The 22,774-nt window shown below is 39.6% G+C and overlaps 1 protein-coding gene across 1 annotated transcript; it reads left to right on the forward strand.

Moving 5' to 3' along the window:
- The first annotated feature begins 7,077 nt into the window (after window positions 1-7,077).
- Window positions 7,078-22,272, forward strand: LOC134532295 (vesicular glutamate transporter 1-like). Its single transcript, XM_063368714.1, has 8 exons — window positions 7,078-7,320; window positions 11,343-11,517; window positions 12,235-12,368; window positions 17,111-17,234; window positions 17,520-17,653; window positions 18,793-18,935; window positions 19,882-20,002; window positions 21,724-22,272. The coding sequence occupies exons 1-8, from the start codon at window positions 7,078-7,080 to the stop codon at window positions 22,066-22,068; spliced, it is 1,419 nt and encodes a 472-aa protein (XP_063224784.1). The 3' UTR covers window positions 22,069-22,272.
- The last annotated feature ends 502 nt before the right edge of the window (window positions 22,273-22,774 follow it).

Raw genomic sequence — 22,774 nt, forward strand, 5'->3', positions numbered from 1 at the left:
TGAGGGGGACAAATAATGATTTTGATGTCATGTAAACCCATTCCCCTCTTACTATGCGGGGGGTCCGGGGGTCTCCACCGGAAAATTTTGATTTTAAAAGTGCAAAATAGCGCTTTTTAAGCAGTTTTTGTATCTAACCATTGGATACATCGATGTTAAAATTATTATTGTTTCCTTAAGATAAAATTTGAGTGAAGAAATTACAAATAACGTTTGGCAGAATAATATTATAAAAAAAAAAAATATCACGGTCTAGAAAGTTGGGGGGGGGGGGACAGTCCCCTCCACCCAAAAAGTTCAGGGGGACACGTCCCTCCTGTCCCTCCCCCCCCCCCTAGGGTTCCAACGCCCCTGTCCCGACCGCTGCGCGCGACACGACTGTCACCGTGCGTGCCTACAAGATAGGAGGCGCGGATGTTTGGCGAAGGCTGGCGCGGACGGACGCTAGACGCGCGGGTTGCGCCACATCTCCCCAGGCAAGGCCGCATTCCGACGGCCAGGTTGTACGGGGTAGCTCGTCCAGAGGCGGGTCGGAGGTTCCCACGGCCCAGGCGCGGGCGAGAAGGAAGGAAGGTCCTTAATTACTGGAGCCGTCTGGGTCCGTCCACGAGGGCAGCACCCTTTGGGGAGGAGGTCACTTGCCCACTTCCTGTCATCGCGTTAGTCGCGCGGGTTTTTGGTTACACAACAGCTTTTGAACCCGTGCTTCGCTACGGAGGTCTGCACACAAAACACTTCAAACGAAAAAAAATATATATATAGGTATAAATAAATACCAAATTTAAAATTGCTGCAACTGAGATAACTGAAAGACGCCATCTTGGATTCAGAAGTTTTTAAAAGGCCAAATATGCATTCATCAAACCAAACAACAATACCGTGATGGCAAAAATAATATTCGACAAAAACGTAATGGCCGTTGCGCGGTAGATGAAGAAAGCATCATCAACAAGGCAACGGTTGTTGCCATGGAGATTACCGGGTAAACGTGGTCAAAGATCGCTAAGAAAAAAAAAATGGGGGGGGGGGGGGGGGTGGGGTTTGTCTGTAAAGTCGGTTTTACGGACGATAGTTTTACGTGGTAACGTCATAAGAAAACATTGATGAAAAATTGCATACTTATTCATTTTCAAATATTATTTACAGTTTTTTTGCAAATTTAATTTTAATTAATTTGTTTAAATATAATCACTAACAATTAGTTAAAAAGCCCGCCTTAACCTGTTTTATGTTATAGAAGATTTTCTCGCACGGTGGTTGGCCGGTTCTTGCACGCTCGGCTCAGGAGGAACGTGACAATGAGTCATGCTTTTTCGTGCGTGCAGCCGGCGTTCATCGATTTATAAGACGTTATCACGTCAAAAATAAAAATGAATTTCGTAAAAATCTCTTCGAGGTGCAAACGGGATGTTCCCCTGTAGAATCCAAGTTCCAAATTTCACGGATCTAGGCCACTTCGTCGCTTCGCTAGGTGAGCTACAGACAAACTATCTCCTTTTATTAAGTTGGCCGCCTGGTTGGGAGCACGAGTGCTAAAAGCACGAGCTCTAAGGGCAACATGTCTAAACACTAAGACGTCACCACCCACTTGCATAATTTCAACCGCCCCAGCTGCATATTATGTACTAGCACCGTCGTTGATCCGCTCGGCCGCATTCATTCTTTTACGTTCCTTGCACTGCTTCACTCGGCCATATGGTGTTTTATTGGTATCATTTGATTGTTTTTGTAAAGCCCTTTCCAACCGTATACGATCTCTGTATTTGTATTCGGCTTTTTGACACGTATAGACAGGGACGTCGGAACGTTTTCAAGATTGGGGGGGGGGGGGGGGGGGGGCGAAAAGATGTATCACACTTACCACAGTCCTAGAGCGGGGGGTCCGGGGTCCTCTCCCGGAAAAATTTGGAATTGTAGATGCAAAATTGTGCTATTTAATGAGTTTCCGAACCAAAATATTAAATATACCATTCCAAGAATTTGATGACGTAGTATGTATTAAATACTACTCTGACAGTAGATGTAGTACAATTTAAATAAAATACTATCTAGGAATTTGCAATCATTTTACAGTATATTGACAATCATAAATTTGATTTTCTAATCAATATTATCACCAGTGCAACGTTTGTAACTACTGGTTAAGAAAAATACTACTAGGACCAAACATTTATTCTGGGAAAAGGAGCGGGGCGAAATGCTACTCTCGCCCCCCCCCCCCCCATGCATAACAGCACGGGGGCGACCTCGCCCCTGCTGCCCCCCCCCCCCCCCCCCTGTTGCGACGTCCCTGCGTATAGGCCGACGTTATACATTTTTGATTATATATTTTTTTTTACTTTAACATCATATTATTCACTGTAACTATTTTACACTTATGTTTTATATGTGCAATCGATAGATTTGGAAGAGAACTGATGAATGAAACTCAAACGAACGTCGTAGCTTCTCCGAGTCAAAAGTTATACTAAATGTAAACTCGAAACGCAGCAAAATGACCTCAAAATGGCGGTGCTTCCCCCTCCACTGCGCGCTATGCGTCACAATCCTCACTTAACTTAACGAATTCTTTGATCATTTAACTATCCAGTGGTGTAAATAAATTTTGGATGGAGATGATAGATATGTAGCTGCAACACCAAACTGTATCCCCCGATTTTGTTATCATTAGTTTTTTGAATTGCCTCCCACTATGGAACAATTTTAAAGACGTATTCATGTCAAACATTATGAAAGGAAAATCAATTTAATAATATCGTTACTTCTACCAAATTCCAATATAACACCATACCGGAGATATGATTCATTATAATTCGTGTATTTCCCCTCCACAGGTGACATGTAATCAGTTTCAAGATGGCCGTGGGTGCTTGCTGTCCTGACCAGGAATGCCAGGACTCGAAGCAGGGACCTCAAGCGAGCGATGAGTACCCAGAGGACACCAGGCAAGTGCTGTTGGGGCCTCGCGTCCATTTTAATATCTTTATTTCCGAATATATATATATATATATATATATATATATATATATATATATATATATTCGGAAATAATTTTCACCACAAAAGGAAATAATTTGAAAGCAAACAGCGAGCCAAAGGGTTCGTCCCCCCTCCATTTTCCGGGGGAAATGAAAGTATTGCGTACACACCTATGCAAGCGGTCTTCTACAACTTTAAAAGCCTAACCACATTCGATCCGCTTTCACGAAGTTCCTTTGTAAATATGTTTGTAAATTATGATGAGTCCAAAAAATTTGTATGGACGAAATAAATTAATTCATTTATAAAAAAATTAGCATCATTGCTACGAGGTTTTTTTTTTCAACCTCCGATCGGCTGTAATAAAGAAACGGGAATGAATTGGGAAATTATTTTAATGTCAAAAGAAACGTACATCTTTATTTTTCCACATAATCACCGTGCAGATTGAGGCATTTGTCGTAGATTTGTTGTAGATTTAATTTCACTCCTTAATTGTATCCATACAAAATAGTGATAATTCAATAAAAAATGATTCAATTTTATTCATAAAAGTATGCAATCATTTCATCAATGTTTTGTCATGGCGTTGTCACGTTAAGCTATCGTCCGTAAACCGACCTTTACAGACAACCATTTTTTTTTCTAACCAGAGAAAATATAAATGGAATGTAAAACAGTGTGACTATTGTGTTACGCGCGCGGTGCGTGCAGGGGCCACGCGCTGACCGGCGACTCGCAGCTGGGCCCGTGGTGGAAGTTCTGGCGGCGGCGGCGCCACGTGCTGGGGCCTGCTAGCCTTCCTGGGCTGCTGCAGCGCCTGCGGCCTGCGCGCCAGCACGGACGTGGCCCTGGCGGCCATGACGGCCAACTACACGCTCCTCATGGGACGGCGGCGTCTCCCTGCAGGTGCGCGCCCGGAGTCTTCGCCATAGGCAGGCCATGCCCGCCCCCCCCCCCCCACCTAATGTAATCACTCAGATCGGCGTTTTCTCTAATGCGTTCGTTAATATTCGTGTATTCCTGGCAATGTGACACTCGAAACTGTTTTTTTCAGTGTTGCAGCGTGCTAATTAACAATGTTTTCAAACATTTTATCGTTATGGAAATACAGCCGCCTTAGTTTATTTAAAAAAAAAAAAGATGTACCTTAAAAATGGCCAAGCAAAAAAAAATTTTTTTTTAAGAGGTTTGTTAAAGTTCTGTTGTCTGAATTGCTGTGTTTGCATTCACTAAAAAGAAGTTCATTTCAAGGTAGATCTGGACCAAGCTATTGGAAAATTCGAGGGGGGGGGGGGGGGGAATGTGTATGTACCCTTTAAACATTGTCTATGGAAAAAAAAAACATTTTCAATATTTTTAAAGTAAACGGATATAAATATTAACTAGTAAACATATCTCGTTGATACTGCACAAAAATATATACACGGCAATGAGTGAATGTATTTAGGCTATTTAACATTCTAAATTCAGCTTCTTATTTAAAAATTTAGCAGGGCCCCTAATGGTAATGTCTGGGCACGCCTATGAGCCTCCCCCCCCCCCCACCCTCCCTTCCCCACGGCCAATGTGTGGCCACGTCCGCGTCACGGGAAGCCTTCTTTCCACAGACGAGAGAGCCAAACGCCCGATCGTGCAACTTCGGGTTTTTTCTTTGTTCATCGTAAAAGGTTAGGTTAGCTTAGGGTGACCCAAATCATAAACTTGAAAAAACGGGACACATCCAAGGAGGGTTTGGGGGCGATGCCCTCCAGCTAAAGGGGGGTCCGAGTGGCCTCCATAGAGACGTAATCATTGAAACATGCTCTTTTTTTGCTAATTTGAGACCTATAAACTTTTTTTTCAATTTACCTATGCACATGTAATTTAATTTAAATTGTGAGTGGTATAATAAATAAAAAACAACAATTTTGCAGTGAATACTTATTTATTATAAGTATTATGACATACTTCAAAACATAATTAAACAAGATAACTAAAATTGTTAGTCAAAGTTATGTTAAAAATCTTTAGAATTTCAATTGGGGATATTTTTCTTTCGTTCCAGCCAAATTTAAAACATCTTTCTTTTCCAATATAAAGTTGTAAAAACTAGAACAGTCCATTTTTAAATTGTAGAGTACCTGCAAGATTGCAGAAAAGGTATCCACTCCCATCTTGTTCCTTTCATCCGTCGATTGAATGTTAATAAGCGAAAAGATTATTTTAGTAGGGGAAGACGGCCCGAGGAGAGGGGCGACAAAAGTGTATCATCAACCCAACGTAAATACGGGACATTTAGGCGTCCCGGGAGACTTTTTCGGGACCCCGTGTACGATCATTATAAAACGGGACAATCCCGTTTTACGGGACGTTTGGTCACCCTAGGTTAGCTACATTATAAAAACTTTAAAACATTGTGTACGGTTGATTTGGTTAGGATAGCTACATTAAAGATACTGTGAAATCATGTAACCGGTTTCCTAGCCCTGGATAGCTACATATTAAAAAAGTTATTTGCTAAGCAACCATAAAATGATTTTGCAGTATTTTTTAATGTATATATACATATCTAATATAACCAATCATCCACAATGTTTTAAAGTATTTATAATGTAGCTAACCTATCCTAATCGACCGCAATATTTAATGCCACGCCGGTTTATACAATGATATAGAACGGGGGAAAAAAAAGCGAGCATGAACTTCGGGGAACTTCGGGTGTGGCTCTCTCGTCTGTGAAATGAAGGCTTCCCTCCGCGTCACCGCCTGCACTGAAAGTGTGTGAAGCCATTTCATTTCTTTCCTTCCTTCGGCCGACTGTTGCGCCATTTTCGTTAGACGTCCAAAACATCGGCCGAAGTGATTTAATGTACAGTTTCTTGGACACACGCCATTGCAGTTTTGCTTTGTTCGTCATGGTAATAACTCAGAAATGCAAGATAAGAAATAAAAAAAAATGAAAAGTACGAACCCACAGAAAAAACCAGCCTAAATCAGCTGACGTCAAACAGATAAACCCGACGATGAACCTAACAACACAACGAATACGTCACAGACGTACACATTCAAACTTAAATATGTCAGGACAAGAATTCTGCTTTCTTCGTATGTTTGCTGCGTTGTCTGTCTGAATGTACCTAATGTTACTGTTGAAACTGCCTCGTCGTTGTTGCTCGTCTGTGCTGTTATTATTATTTTTTTCATGACTAAATTCCTTTCATTCCTGTGCTGTCTGATATTTAAGTTTGACTGTATTTGTCTGCGCTGTCGTCATCGTGTGTTCCATAATACCTGTTTAAGCAGTACTCTATGGTATGGCGGGGATATTACACCTCTTTCTGTTGTTTTTAAATTGTAGAATTTGGCATGTAGGTATTTTTGACGTGATAACGTATTATAAATCGATGAACGCCGGCTGTGCGCACGAAAAAGCATGACCCATTGTCATGTTCCGCCTTTGCCGAGCGTGCAAGAACCGGCCAACCTACCGTGCGAGAAAATCTTATATAATATCAAACTGGTTCATGCGGGCTTTTTAACTAATTGTTAGAGACCTGCAGAATTCGCGGATTCATTTCGTGATATGCTACAATTCAAATAATTATACCTTAGTGCTGCTTCTGCCATCGGTTCACTGTTAATCTGGAGTAATGAGGGCCAATTAGAGACCCTCACTCATAGGAGTGTCGAATCACAGGCCACCCAGTCGAGACGACCCACAAGCCAGCAGCCAATGAACAGGTGGCATTTGCCCGAGTGTGTAGAGGATATTGGAGTCTAACCTGGAGGTCATTGAACCCGCGAATGTTTCCGGTCTCTACTAATTGTTCGTGAGTATATTTAAACAAATTATTTAAATAAAATTTGCAAAAAAAAAATGTAAATAATTTTTGAAAATTAAAAAAAAAGTAGTATGCAATTTTTCATCGATGTTTTATTATGATGTTATCACGTAAAATTATCGTCCGTAAACCGACTTTACAAAAAAAAACCCCTTTTTTTTCCTTAAAATCAAATCATTCGCGTAAGTTAAAAATCTCTTTTTTTCCTCTACCTCAAATTTCCTTCTTTTTTTTCTTCCTGTTGCTTAAAACCGGGGACACTGTCTGTCACGTGATGCCACAGGTGCGGGACATGGACTGGGGAGCGGGCACCCGGCAGGCGGTGGCCGCTGCCTTCCTGTGCGGCTACGCGGGCGCCCAGGTGGCGTGCGGCTGGCTGGCGGGCCGCGTGGGGGCGCACCGCCTGCTGGGGCTGGGGCTGGCCTCCTCGGGTCTGCTGGCGCTCTTCACCCCGGCGCTCGCCTGCATGCACCCCTGCCTGCTGGTGGCTCTGCGCGTCTGCCAGGGAGCGCTGCAGGTCCGGGCATCCCAACCCCTACTTGCCACTCCCGCTCCGGCTTGTCACGGGCTTTGAATATATATACATACTGCATACAAGTCGCCAGCCCAGGTTAACATTTCTAATACGGTTTCGAGGTAGTTGGTTAATTCAGGGGTGCCCACAAGGGGGGGGGGGGGGTAACGACGCAGACTGCGTCATTAAAATTTCAGGGGGGGGGGGGGTTGTAAAAAGACGAGAAAAAATGTATATATTATTTACATAATTATAGCTTCTAATGTGAAAATACGTTTCTGGTGCTTTGATAATTGAAAGGGATCTTGTAAATAAAATTGGCAACCCCGCACTTTCCTCAACAAAAGCAGTTTGGCATCTGTCGCTTCAGGATGGAAATATTACCTGATATGACCAAAATTATTATTAGAAAATGAGTTTTAATTAATGCAAAATGTGATAAAATATAATACTAAAAAAGTATAATATTATAAAATAATTGAGTAAATCATTGAGAAAATGGCATAAAAAATTTCGTGGGGGGGGGGGGCCATCATTAGGTTAGGGGGGGGTGAGTCATAGTGTCTGGTTAATTCACCGCCGCAATCGCCACCCTCTCCAGGGCATCGACTTGTGGTGGTCCCTAGCGGACAAGTGTCGAACTCTTCAAACACCCCTTCCCCCTCCTGATGAACTATCTTGAGCTGCAGTGAATGATTGGGGGGGGGGAGGGTGCGGGGAAATGACAGCGGGCGACAGTGCTGCGCTCTAACGTGTAAATAACAATCTAAGACGATACAGGGCGTTACGGCAGCGCACTGCAGCGGTGAAGTTTCCCAAGCTGCTCATCATACGCTCCTGAAAAACGTAGAGTAAATCCTATCCACTCGCGACTTCTATACAGTATATATATTCAAAGTTATAGGCAAGCGCGGCTCCGGAGGAAGGGCGCAAGGGGCGATAGCCCCTTCCGAGCCCACATTTTACTTCTTATGTATGTGTAGGCAGGGGCGCAACAACTAAATTTCCAAAAGGGGGGGGGGGGGGGGGGCGCGGCAATATACCTTTTTATAAAGAATCATCGATCCGCCCTATTGAAGCGGGGGGTTCGGGGGGGTCCTCCCCCGGGAAAATTTGTATTTTAACGTGGAAAATGGTGCTATTTAAGCAGTTTTATTATCTAAAAATTGAATACACAGCACTTTATTTGCCCCCGTTTACCCCCACTTCAAGGTTTCAGAAGGGGGGGGGGGGGCAAAATATCCTTGCCGGCCCCCCCCTGCCTTGTTGTTGCGCCCCTGTTTGTATGTAATATTAATGTTAACTTAAATACTTTCATTAATGTGCTGAAACACTTCTTTCAATCAGAATTTGTACACGAAAATACTAAATTTCAGAATTATTTGAGATGATATATTTAGTGAATATCCCAAGGGCAATGTCATGATTATTAACTGCATCCTCCTGTGTGTGAGAGCCCTGCCCGAGAGATCTTCCTGGAGCCGCCATTGGTTATAGGGGCATCATATTTTGAAGAGGGGCATTACGGGAGTGGAGGCTGAGGCCCTCCTTCAGAATATTTAAAAAAATAAACTCCTTAAAACAACGTTTTTTTATAAGCCAATCTGGAACTCCGATTTCAACAATGCTTTCGCTCATTTATCTCGAGAAATTTATGTATTCTTTCCTGATTTATTATTCTTGTGTTAGTTTTATATATTCTTACGAACAAATTACGGTAAAATAGCGTTATTATATGAGGCAATGAAGTCTAAGAAAGAATTCCTTATAAGAAATCACGAATTTAAGAATTGATTGACCAGCTCTTTAAATTACATGCTAAAAATGATTAAAATTTTCTTTTCCCAATAACAGCCACATTTTTAAAAAAGAAAGTTAAAAATGAAACAGGTCGGCACGGGACCCAAATAGTAGCGGGGTCTTTGGTGGTTTCCCAGCCCTGGAGCCGCCCCTGACCTGGTACCACATTTTGAAAAAAAAAAAAAGAAAAAAAAACTCTACTACTCGATATTACAAGATTACGAGATTACAAGTTGTATTGTATCCTAGTAAAATACATCTTTAATAACAATGCTTGTTCGCTGATAAATTCAAGATACTAAATACTAAACATAAAACTTGATTGATTTCTGCAATAACACAAAGAATTATTATTTTTATTTTGTTTTCTTAGGGCTTTTTCACAATTTATACATTGTAGTAAAACAGCTAACATAACCTCTAAAATTGTCCAAAATTTTAAGTTTTATTTTTAAAATTTTATTTAAAAAATTATTTTGTAAAAATATTTGGGATGATAATTTAGGAAAAAGTTTTACTGTTGAAGTTAATCTATAGCATCATCTGATAGTATTCAGTTCTTACTGCTAAAGAAATGTAACCTAAAGACACCAAATAAAATTCAACCGTTTTATTTTTTAAATATAATTTGCTATTAAAAATTTTGGCTCTGTTTCACCATATGTCATAATTAATGGAATGTTTTGTTAATAATAGTGATTGATTGCTACAAATACCTAGTTATATAATATATGGTGATTAGATTTTTTCTTTTTGGAATATATACAACTGTAATATTCAAATAGTAGAATTAAGATAAGATGAAAGCTTGTTATAATTATTAATAGTGTACAAAATAAATCAATTTGGCAACAGTGGGTGCAATTTGCTGTGTACTCCAAACTAAGCTTTAGACAGACTAGTCAGCCCTCCCTAACAAAGTCGGTTTCACACTGGCTTACGGTGCGAGAGGTTTTGGGTTCGATCCCGGGGTAAGGCATAGGTGTAAATGTGAAAGAAGATAATCTGACTCGTAAATATATGATAAAAGTGTTTCGATGAAGAAAAGGACTTGTCAAATGCACTATCACCAGCATTCTGGTGTACATCAAAGTGGATGGTGGGTTGTAGTATGTTTTTATGATTACACATTTGGCTTTGTGCGAGTAGCGCACTGTTGACTGTGAGTGAGTATGGTGCAGCGTTTATGGATTTGTAGAACGTAAATGGCATGGTAGCCTTTACATTAACAGAAATTGCTGATGTGCGCATGGTGTATGGGGAGGGGGAAAAATGGCAGAAAAGGCAGTATGAAATATCAAAAGGGTAATGTTACAATAGCACCTGCATTTATTTCATTGGGAGTTTCATACCACGAAGGATTGACGCGGAGGTCATGAGACCTATTAGATCACTACACTTCGAGGAAGGTTTCCCGGATTCCCGTGGCCTAACAGGTGTCTGGTAGCACTTGGACCACAGTGCAAAACATGTGTGTTATTACCAGCATTAGTGTAGAGCTTAGATGCTCACGAAATTCAAATTTTCACGCTGCTTTTCGCACTTGTAACTTTTCAGGGTTGTGTTTCCGAAACTTAATTTGTTACTTAACTTAAAGAACTTGTTTGGGCTATCTCTGTCACCCGTTAAATTTACACCCACGAGTTTCCAAACACTTTGTAAATAATTTGTTAAAAAAAAAAAAAAAAGTTGATTACCTCTGTTGTCAGTGTGACATAGTTATTGAACTTATGTGATATTTATATTTGTTATGTGTTTTAGTCTAGGTTTAGCGTGTAAACCTGTTCTTTTTTTCCCCGCGGGGATCCAAATGCCAACTTAAATCTGGCATGGTTGGGAACAGTGCTCTGTGCTTTGAGATGGTGGTTGTCTGATCATTTGACATGGGAAGCCTAAGATGCACATAAAGTTCTGCCATTCCCGATTACACCCGAACAATTCACCTTCGGCCAACCTCGGGTTTATTTATATATATATTTATATTTCTCTGTTTATTTTAATGTAGCTATACTAACCTAACTAACCGTCCATAGTGTTTTAAAGTGTTTTAATTTAGCTAATCTATCCGACCACTTTTAATATTTGAATTCATTTTTCCCTGCGCAAAAATAAAACAAAGACCCGAAGTTGGCCGAAGGTGAATTGTTCGGGTGTGATCGGGAATGGCAGAACTTGATGTGCATCTTAGGTCTCCCATTTGACCGTGGTGTTTTCGTGTGTTTAAGGGCGTGTTGCACCCGTGCATGAACGCGCTGTGGTCTCGCTGGGCGCCACCGCTGGAGCGCAACAGGCTCATGGCGCTGGCTCTCTCCGGCAGCTACGTGGGGTCCATGGTCGCACTGCCGCTGTCCGCACTCGTCGCGCGGTACATCGGCTGGCCGGCGATCTTCTACGCGTTCGGTAAACACGTGTTCGTTGCTGTCGGTCGGTTCCACTTACATCCTGCTGTGGAACACGTTTCCCGAAATTCATTGCAGGTGCTACGTAGCAAATAAAGCTTTGCCACAGAATGTGCGCTGCCTCAGCAGTCACTATCACCAAAGTCCCTATGTAAAAATATTCTTCTTCAGCAGTCACTATCACCAAAGTCGCTATGTAAAAATATTCTTCTAACTGATAGTGGTTGATATTCGGGATTCGTGGTTCTGTCTAAAAATCACTATTTAGCATCTCGGTAGTCTGTTGGTTTTTAAGTTGAAGTTGGTGTGAGTTATTGTTAATTGATGTTTTAATTAATCATAACAACTGAACTGCCATTTATAACTCATGTAACTTGTTCAAGTACTCTCATAATTGATATTGCAGAAAATTATGTAAGGGTTTCAAGTTAAATGAAGCTTATTAAAAAAATTTAGAATAATACAATTTTAAATCTCGTTATCAACAAATTATTAAACTGTAATTCCTGCCCCTCCTCCATAGTCAAATTCATGAAATCACATAAACTGTATATATTAAATTAATGTAAAATGTACAGATCAGGGAAATGCTTTTCAAGCCTAAACATTACACATCCAAATTACTTTGTTTTAGCAACATATGAAATGTAGCATGCATTGTGTGCTTTATTAGAAGGTTGGTCAGCTATGGCAGTGGTTGGTACTGTTGTTTTTGCAGGACTGACTGGTCTGTTGTGGTTCGGTGCTTGGTGGTGGGTGGTCAAGGAATGTCCTGAACGAGATCCTTCAATTTCTGTTGAAGAACTCAAGTACATACAGTCAGCTATAGGACCACAGGATAAAATTTACAAGGCAAGTAATTAAGTATTAATTTAAGTTTGGTTGTAGTCATTAACAGTTTTTGAATTTTTTAAACATAAATGATTGAAATGCAGTATGATACTCAGGGGCGCAACAACTAAATTTCCGAAAAGGAGGGGGGGGGGAATATACATTTTTATAAAGAATCATCGATCCCCCCTATTGAAGCGGGGGGGTCCGGGGGTACTTCCCCGGGAAAATTTGTATTTCAAGGTGGAAAATGGTGCTATTTAAGCAGTTTTATTATCTAAAAATTGATTACACAGCACTTTCTTTGCCCCCGTTTGCCCCCACTTCAAGGTTTCAGAGGGGGGCAAAATACCCTTGCCCCCCCCCCCCCCTTGTTGTTGCGCCCCTGATGATACTTACACATCTGGTATATCTGATACATGTAGATTGTCTGACTATTTATTTGTGAATAGTAGATCAATCGAGCATACTGAAAATCAATTTTTTCCACTCCTAAACATCAGTGGTAATGTTTTCAGTAGACCACATATTCCAGGCTACAAGGTAACATTTCTAGTGTAATGGAATTGAGCAATTGGCTACATTTGTAGCTATATTTGTAGTCAGATTGAGCAACATTTGCTTATATGCCTTGGCATATCTGATAAATACCGTCATATAAGTAAAGGAGATTGCACATAAAAGCATGGCAACGCTTTGAGACCTAGAGAAGCCTTCCTTCTCATTCGTCCGTAAGAGAGCATCAATGCATCTAAAATAACAAAAATTAAACTGTATGTGATTCAGACATGTGGCAAAATCTTTTGTTAAGAAGCAAAACTACATTGAACATGTATTATTTTCTATGAAAAATATATTTTGCTGATCAACTACTGAAAAAAAACTTATTTAAGTATTTGTTTCAATTTAAAACTCACTATGCATCAGGTATTAGTTGTAGAGGCTAATCTTGATTCTGTATCTGCAGCAGTATCGAAAAGTCTCCGGTGTAGTTACAGTAGCAAGAAGTTTATCTTGAGAAAAATTGCTAAACTTAAATGGCGAAACTTTAAATTGAAGTGATGTTATTTAAATAAATTTTAAATAAATGTTTCTCAGCTTAAATAACTGTTTGTATCGACCAAGGATCGAAACATTTGTTACACTCCAAAGACCCCCCGGGACAAGCTCAGATATTTCACGTTTTGGTCTTTGAAGGGTAACATACAGGATACACTTGCATGCTCGGATGCTGAAAAACTGAGGTTATGTTTTCCTCAGACTATTAGTTATGGGCGATGTTGAATTTCAATGATGTCTGTCGTACACAAAAATGTTTTTCACTGTTTATTTATACCTTACGAATTCACGAGACATTTGCCGCCATATTGCGACCACAACATTTACAAGTTGAAACAGTATTTTCCTTACTCACAACAAGTAAGCTTTATTAATTTGAATCACACACTGACTGGCCGAAAATTGAATATATATAAAAAAAAAAAATTCGAAGTTAAGTCCCGCAGTTGCACTCAACTTTTCGGTACAATGCCGAAGGACAATGTTCTCGGAAACAATGACGAATTTTACTAAGTCATGTTTTGGGCGATTACCGACGACTGTAGTCACTAAATTCTAATTTATGTCCAAAAAAAACGAAAGTAAGGTTGATTATAAACCGGTGACGCCCGGACCACAGCCGCGAAATTGACTCTTTAAATCATCAAATCTTCATAATATCATAATGTTTTGAGCCACCTACTCAACTACCCACCTCCTCAGCCGCTGTGCAGTAGATGACTAAAAAACCAAAACGACACACTGGTCTCAGGAGTGCACCATGGCGTAACTTTCGGCCAATCACAGCACAGTATCAAACACTCCCTCCAACACCAGCCAATCACAGAACAAATTACAATACATGAAAAACCCTGTACACACATAACCCGGGACTTCCCTTGATCTGTCTCTTTTCAAATCCACATCAAAATCGGGGACTGCCAAAATATTTTCTCACGCTAGTTGCTCTGTCTCTGTCTTACACCGGATGCATCATCGTTTTATCACCTCGGCGTCACTGTGTCAACGCACGCCTTTCTTTCTCACTCTAACTGCCACGCAACTGGCTCACATGATTGCATCATCCCACAGACAAAATTACAAAAGAAAAATACGTTACAGTGCATTTGCGCATATAAACAAAATATTTAAAGCTTAAAAACCATTTTAAAACACATACAAACGTAAGTATTTAGGTAGAATTCGGTAAAATTTACAGTTACATGACTGTTTCATAATAAACCAATTACGCTTAACAATAGGTACACAAATATTAGAAACTGTAATTAATTGAGAGAGTACATTCATAAGGGTATTTTGGCAATTTTGAATATGCGCTTTTTCCAGTTTTATGCAGTTGTAATTATTTATTATGGCTGGAAAAGTTAGTTCAATGTTTGGTTGCAACAATTACGATGTTACTGCCTACTCGAAGTTGTTTTTGAAATTGAATTTCTTTAGGCGCGTTGGTATCGAAGTCATCTGCGTGTTGCGGCAATAACCTATTTGATATTCTCTTAAATGAAAACCGAGGGATATATCAAGCGTATTGTGACAAATAAATCACTCTGATTGCAAAAATATTCTGGAATAAAATTGTTGATATAAAAAATTACAAAAAATTGGTTGTCTGTAAAGTCGATTTACGGACGATAGTTTAACGTGACAACGTCATAACAAAACATTGATGAAATGATTGCATACTTTTATGAATAAAATTGAATCCTTTTTATTGAATTATCACTATTTCGTATGGATACAAAGAAGGAGTGAAATGAAATCTACAATTTAATTGATAAATTTACTTTTATTTGCACTCATTAATTCAAATATGTTTATTACTTTAACGAAGAGATTATTATTTTAACTATAACTTTTATACATGTTTGCTATTTAACTTCAAGATCGTCGAGAATGTTTTACGCTTTTTCGCAATTACACATTTAATGACGAAGTTTGTTCGTCGTGAAATTAAACGTAGAATTTAATAAAAATGTCCTTGCAGTTAATAAAATAAGTATTAGTAAGTTTAAGAAAGAATTTCGGCTTTAATCTCCAACCCAGACGCTCGTGGTGCGCTGGGGCCGAGATTAAAATTCGTCGAGAATATTTTACGTTTTTATGTCTTCCAGTGCTCAAAATGAAATGCAATTGTGGCCCCGGGCACGAAATTTTATTTATAATTCATTAATAACAACGCCCCTCGCGATAAAAAGGAAAATATGTATTAACGAGTGCCTGGTTGCCGCGGAAGCGGCAGATAGCGCGATTCGTTCGGTTTGTGTCCGTCACCGTAGATGACAGCACCATAGGGGAATAATATTATTTCGTTTTTATAATACGATTTTATAACAAATACGCATTCCAAATACACCAAACTTATTTATAATGTGTTACAATATTTTTTAAAACATTGTGCAAAAGATCCCGGGTGTAATTTGAATTATTATGTGTAACTGTAAAACACCATTGTTCGTACAAAAACGTATTTGAAAATTCAAATTACTTTTAAATAACCGTACCGATTGTGCTGAAAATCGGTGGACGATTGTTAAATTACATAATATTAATAATTCAAACGACGAAAACATGATTGAAAAGTCAAATCGATGGTTGTTCCAATCGAGTGAAAGAGAGATGCGGTGCAAGGGTACAATGAGCGTAACGGGACACCTCGTAGTGGGAAAATGTGCGTTACGGGACACTTTTTCGTGCGTGCAGCCGGCGTTCATCGATTTATTAGACGTTGTCACGTCAAAAAGAAATAAAACTCAAAAAGATCAAAACTCGTCTGTAATAACATTTTTAAAACATTTTCTTACATGACTCATTATCATATTTTAACACCGTCGTTAAAAAAATAATATTAACACTTGTTATTTGTTTAAGTAAGTGTTATAATAATAACTTTAAATACACATCCCAGTACTTTGGATTGGTTATTTTACACTAGGTAGTCATATATCATAATTTTTTACTGACAATAAAAATAATACTTATAATTAAATAATATATTGAAATGATTGATTGGATGTATGTATATATGTGTATGTATATATGTACATATAAGAAGTGTTTATGTTTGATTGCATTATTATATACAAATTCAAAGTTTGACATTCTGTGTTGTGATTGGTCAGTTGGCCCACGGGGTTGCCTCTATTTGTTTTGTCTTTGTAAAGGGAAAATAACTGCAGTCAGTGTCCGTTGTCGAGTTTTCGCGCGATCGTCGCAATGTGTGGCCGCGGCAGCTCGCTCAAAATGAAATTAAAGATATAAACTGATAATTTTTTTCATGTGTTTTAATTGTAATTTGTTATTATTCTGGGTTGTGTTGCCGGGCCAACCTGGAATGTAACAAATAGCCTTGGAAGACATATTAATGGCTGGGGAGGTAATATTTGAATACATGTCGCTGGTTATTATTACAATAGCCTCGAACACAGGCATCGAGTATTATATTTTTCGACATCTTCAGCAACAAGTACACCAGTTAATAATGTTCGCAGGCTTTCACGGCCATTGTCTGAAGTAGCTTGGCTTCTGGGTTGTAGCCGTGTTCTTTTGCAAATAATTAGCAAATAAAAAATCGGCAAATAAAAAAAAATAGGTGAATTATTTGCCAATGACACGGCTACAACCCATAAGCCAAGCTACTTCAAGTGCACCAGTGCTGTGCGGTATTCACAGTCAGCCGGTCATCGCTAAGCTCGGCTCTGTTGCAGGCGGTCTTGCATCCCTGGAGGAAGATCCTTACTTCTGCACCAGTCTGGGCTGTCGCCATCGCACATTTCGCTGAGGCCTGGGGCTCGCACACGCTGCTCAAACAGCTGCCGTCCTTCTTGGGAGGTTTGTGCCGGAAATAAGAGATTTAGGTTACACTTGGTGTTGAGACACAGTCACAAATGTAGGCATCAGAGATACAAACAGTCAAATACTTCTCATGCAGTGGCAAATCCAGAAACTCGTGAAGAAAGATAAATAAGGAATCACATAAGCAAACAGATGATTTATAGTGTTTTCTTTCGTATTATAAGTGTATTTGCAACATGAGAACACATGAATTTGCTTGTTACCGAGGTTAGATGTTACACATCTATGGCAAGTACCGAAAGATATTTTTTTTTGTTACAGATACCTTGAATTACAATGAGCAACAAGTGGGTGCCATGTTGTCACTGCCATTCTTCTTCATGGCTGTTATACTGCAAGGTGCCGGATACCTCGCTGACTGTCTGCAGTCCAAGGAAGTGGTAACTGCAACCAAGGTTAATAAAGTAGGCTGAATGAGCTCCTGCATTATTTATGCCATTATGAGCATACCAGATATCTCAAAATTATGACAGTAAATTATGGAAAGAGTTTTTTAATAAGGTTATGAGTGATGATCATAGAAAAGCAATTATCTAATAATAGTTTAAATTCAAATTAAAAATGTTATTTGCATTTCTCAAGCTATTTTGAAAGAATACAAAAATAATAAAATCTTATATATTCCCAAATTTATAACTGAATACTAATTATTTGTGTATAACTAACCTAATGTGATAATGGTTTATACCAAAAACCAATTTCAATGCAATTTTGTTAAGAACGTAAGCGATTATTCTTGATTATTCTCTAACAAGGTGAATTAAGATATCAAGGTCACCTTACTGCTGCTCTGAAAAAGTTGAGAAAAAAAAGTGTGTTCGTGGAGTCCACTTCTTACTTATTAAGTATGGCTAGAGATAAATTTTTGACATTTTCAATCACACCATTCACATAAAAATGAATGACATTTATAAAGTTAACTGCACAAATGAATAAATAAAATTGTAGATACTTTAAATAAAATAAAATACGGTAACGCCAATCTTAGGCGTTGCGAAAACTGAGTAGACAAACACAAGCAAGTGTTACGAGAATTCGAAGCATTGCTGATGCATCATTTGTAATACCTCTCCCTTGCCATCTCGCGATTTGGTTGTTACATAGCATATAGCATGCTACACCCGTGCCGTCTTCCCCTTAGACAGCTAGTGCATGCGCTGGAGTGGCGTCGCCGCTGACGCACTCTTCTCTATCGGATCCCCCACCACGTACCTGACAATTCCCTTCATGCGATTGTAATTTTCGAAAATTGTAGCCCAGAGCCGGACGAGAGCGGACACAGCACGCCCGATCACCAGCCCGTTCCAGGAGATGCCAGAAAGGGAACCACTCGTTCGGCAGCCAGACGACGAGTAGCCCGAACCAGAGGAGCCCTGTTTACCACTGGACATTATTTTAAGCAACGCCACATTTTCTGTGTCAATGGAAATTTGGGAATGTGCCTATTTTAATTGCAAAATAATCGAGGCATAATTTATTTGTTTAATTTAATGAATTCTATTTGGTTACATGTTTTCGGTTTGTTTGTTTGCAGGTGCGAAAGTTGTACGTGTGCGGCTCCTTCGTGGTGGAGTCCTTGTTCGTCATGACGGCAGGAGTCCTGGACACTCCCGCGCAGGTCCTGATCTGCCTCGCCTTCGCCATATCACTGCAGCCATTTGGTGCGGCCGCCCTTAGGTAGGCTTCTGAACTGTCTCTGTACCCTACTCAGCTCTGCCACAAGATCACCTGCAGCAGGGTCAAAAAGGACGATATGACGTGAAGCCAAAATTGCTCTATGCAAAACACTTGCCTGTCGTTCACCCCAACTAGCTTGAGGGAAACGAGAGATACAACAAGGTAAAGTGGAGCAACAATAGGAGTAACCAGCGACAATCTTCCAGCTCGTAGTATGTATATTCTACAATCGACACTTGCACAAATTAGGTTCTTGCTCTAGAATGGAGTGGCTCAGATTTTCGACAAACAGCAAATAAATGGATAAATTTCCTCCATGCAAAAACCGAATATATTATGACCCTGTTAAAACTATCAAAGATTTGAAACAAATTCTAAAAACACACCTATGTATGACTTTAATAATCCTTCAAAAGTTCAAACATTGGTTTTTCGTATATTTTAATTGAATATTACCGTCAGTCGTGACTAGACAAACCACTGAGTCAGCGGCTCTGTTTGCGGTTAGTACAAATGAAGTTCAAGTTAGTTTAGTTCATAAGTAGAGTCACGGAAATTTCGCGCATTCATTTAGTCGCAAGTTAGAATGCAAACCTTCACACTCTCGCACTGTGTTCATGATTGGACAGCAGTTATTTGGGCACGCCCCTCTACGACCGTGAACCAACGAGGTCCAGCTAGGAGAGAAGTAAGCGAATCAGCTAGTGCCAATTAACAAGGATAAAACTGTTCTCACTAAGAAATCAACCAATGGATAAGCAAACATCGGTTTAACACACCTATGACTTTGAATTCTACACGGAGGCCAGACGAATTCGCGAAATTTCCGGGTCTCTAGCCATACCCATTTTCCCAGTATCAAAGTAAATAGGCTCAAAATGTATTTGTGATTTTGCTCTCAGATGTTTTCAATGGCGGGACAACGAAGCGATGGGTTGTGTTCCAGCGTGAACCACCTGGACCTGGCGCCCAAGCATTCCGCCGTGCTAGTGGGTGTGTCGCAGACCGTGGGCAGTCTGGCCGGACTCATCGGGCCAGTCGTCACAGGCCTGCTGGTGCAGAACAGGGTGAGCCAACGAATAACTCTTTTTTTGTCGTGACAACGTCTAATAAATCAATGAACGCCGGCTGCACGCACCAAAAAGGATGACACATTGTCCCGTTACGCTTTGTCCCGTTACGCTTTGTCCCGTTACGCTTTGTCCCGTTACGCTCATTGTAAGCTTGCGCCGCATCTATCTCTCTTCACACTCGATTGGAACAACCATTGATTTGACTTTCTCGAGGCACATTAAACTTGAAAACACTCCCATTCGTTTCCTACTTTTCCTATCATCGTCCTATCCTTAAAAGAATAACACAGATTGGAAGAAGTTAAATAGCAAACATGTATAAAAGTTATAGTTAAAAAATCTCTTCGTTAAAGTAATAAACATAATTAAATTAATGAGTGCAAATAAAAGTAAATTTATCAATTAAATTGTAGATTTCATTTCACTCCTTTGTGTATCCATACAAAATATAGTGAAAATTCAATAAAAATGATTCAATTTTATTCATAAAAGTATGCAATCATTTCATCAATGTTTTGTTATGACGTTGTCACGTTAAACTATCGTCCGTAAACCGACTTTACAGACAGCCTTCTCTTTTTTTTTTTTTTTTTTTTTTTTTTTTTTTTTTTTTTTTTTGCTCGATCTCGATTGCGATGGCTTCATGAAGAGAAAGCCTGTGATGCATCTGAGATTTTCTTGGCAGGGTGATTCTACAGTGGTTTGCAGTTTCCTTCTACAGGATGTTGGCCAAGGACACCCCAATATCTAATCCTGAACCCAGGAATGTAACTCGACGTATTTTGCCCACCATAAACCGGAAGTCCTGATCAATATAATGTAGGCAGACATGTGACTAGTTAATGTTATGTGCTCTTACGACATTTCATGTATGAATAACTTTGAGAAATAGAAAATAAAAACAAGTTTTAATGAGAATTTAAAATTTAGTTATAATAAATAAAATATAAGTATCAAGTTAAAGTATAGATAGATATGAATATATTCCTTACATAATATACAGATGACAAATTCGTACAGATTATTTGGCATACATTTGTGTTACACATACAAAGTTAAAAAAAAATTATCTTCCCAGATTATTTTTCCTTGCCAACTTTGTATCATTTATCTACCATTATTTAGATATTATGCCATAATAATCTTCACAATAAAATATGTCCACGTGTTCTCCTGTACTTGCATGTTTGGTCAGAAAATGTGAGCAGGAGATATTCATTACAAAATTAACTACTTAATTATTAACTTAAAATTGACTTTTAGTTTCTTCAAAATCATTTAAGACTAAAATTACAAATATATATTTAAAGTACATATTTTAGATTAAAATGTCTATGGCTCTTGCACATAAACTATTGCTTTTCCCTGGACTAATTTTGGATACAATGTTAAACTGTTGCCCAAATTTAAACTTGGGTTCTTCCGAATGAAAGCCCACACAGTATGGACCAGTTGACTAGAGTGTGCTCATAGAGTAAGAGCCCTGTTCAGCTACTTTCAGAAATTACTGTTATCAAAGTAAAAATTCTCATCAATTTGTTTTGTATTGAAAATAGGTACTTGGCAACCATTAATGATATTGATTGATTTCGAAGGCCAGTTTTGGTATCAGATGTCCTGGTAAGAGTATCCATCTTAAACTTTTGATCTACTGAATCACTGAAAAAAAATATTAAGCTAACTGTCTTTTTTTTTTTGGATCTTCCTGCCAACAGAGTGCAAGCGAGTGGCGGAGCGTGTTCAGGACGGCCAGCGCGGTGTACCTCGTGGGGGCGGCCGTGTTCGGCGCTCTGGGCTCGGCCGAGCGGCAGGCGTGGGCCGAGGACCCGCCTGTGGTGCAGCGCGAGAACGACTGCAACCGCCAGGCGCAGGGCCGGCAGCAGCGCACCGGGGCGAAGAAGGCCACCCCGCCACCGCCACCGCCAACGCCACCGCCCGCCGTATCCCCGGCCGGGCGCCAGGGCTGCGGCCGCACCGACCACCGCAAGAAGGACTGCAACCGGTCCGACCACGGCTGTGTGGTGCTGGACCTGCGGAACCTACACACCCTCACCATATGACCATTCCTGTGTTGCTCGGATGGACGTGCTAGACTGGCTCGGCTGTGTAGAGCGCACTGGAGCAAGAAGCCCGGACTGAGCGATGCTCACACAACGGGTCAAGAAACGTGGCGTGTACGCTTTGGCCTCAATCGCTAAGTTGTCACATTCTTGCTAAGAATTAAAGCAGGAAATTTAATCATAACAATCTTACATAATTCTAATTCATAACATTTTATGAGTCCAGTGTAAATAAATCAGTGTTTTTGGGGCTATGAAGTACTGATTATTTAAGCATGTCATGATTGCGACACAAATCCTATCCCTACCTTTCTCACTTTAATAAAACACCAAGTAATAAAATAATATTATCTTGAGATTTTCACTTAAGTTTTAGTATTACTTCTGCTGACATCAATTTTCAAAATAATTTAAGTATGTATAAAATGTAATTATTCTAAACAATTATATACCAAATATAATTTGGTGTCCATATATTGTGTACACTATATGCTTCAATTAAATAACAATGAACCTGAAGTGTTATTTATGTCCAATTCAGTGTTTATTTGATTAAAAAAATAATAATCAGTGTAGTGGAGGATGATCCAACCTTTGATGGGGCTCAAGGGTGAAGTGCAACTTTGTGCCATCCTATACTTGAGACCATGATGACATGTCACCAACCAACAAGAAGTTTGAGTTCGTATATATTTCATTGAACACG

Source organism: Bacillus rossius, chromosome 5, assembly GCF_032445375.1.
Source record: "Bacillus rossius redtenbacheri isolate Brsri chromosome 5, Brsri_v3, whole genome shotgun sequence".
In the NCBI taxonomy this organism is placed as follows: domain Eukaryota; kingdom Metazoa; phylum Arthropoda; class Insecta; order Phasmatodea; family Bacillidae; genus Bacillus; species Bacillus rossius.

What these genes read in the sequence shown, in the direction of transcription:
- LOC134532295 (XM_063368714.1), top strand. Translation starts at nt 7,078, where the DNA reads ATGCCACAGGTGCGGGACATGGACTGGGGAGCGGGCACCCGGCAGGCG. An exon ending in TTTGGTGCGGCCGCCCTTAG is followed by an intron (nt 18,936 to 19,881) that starts GTAGGCTTCTGA and finishes GTTGTGTTCCAG; the next exon opens with CGTGAACCACCTGGACCTGG. An exon ending in GCCTGCTGGTGCAGAACAGG is followed by an intron (nt 20,003 to 21,723) that starts GTGAGCCAACGA and finishes TCCTGCCAACAG; the next exon opens with AGTGCAAGCGAGTGGCGGAG.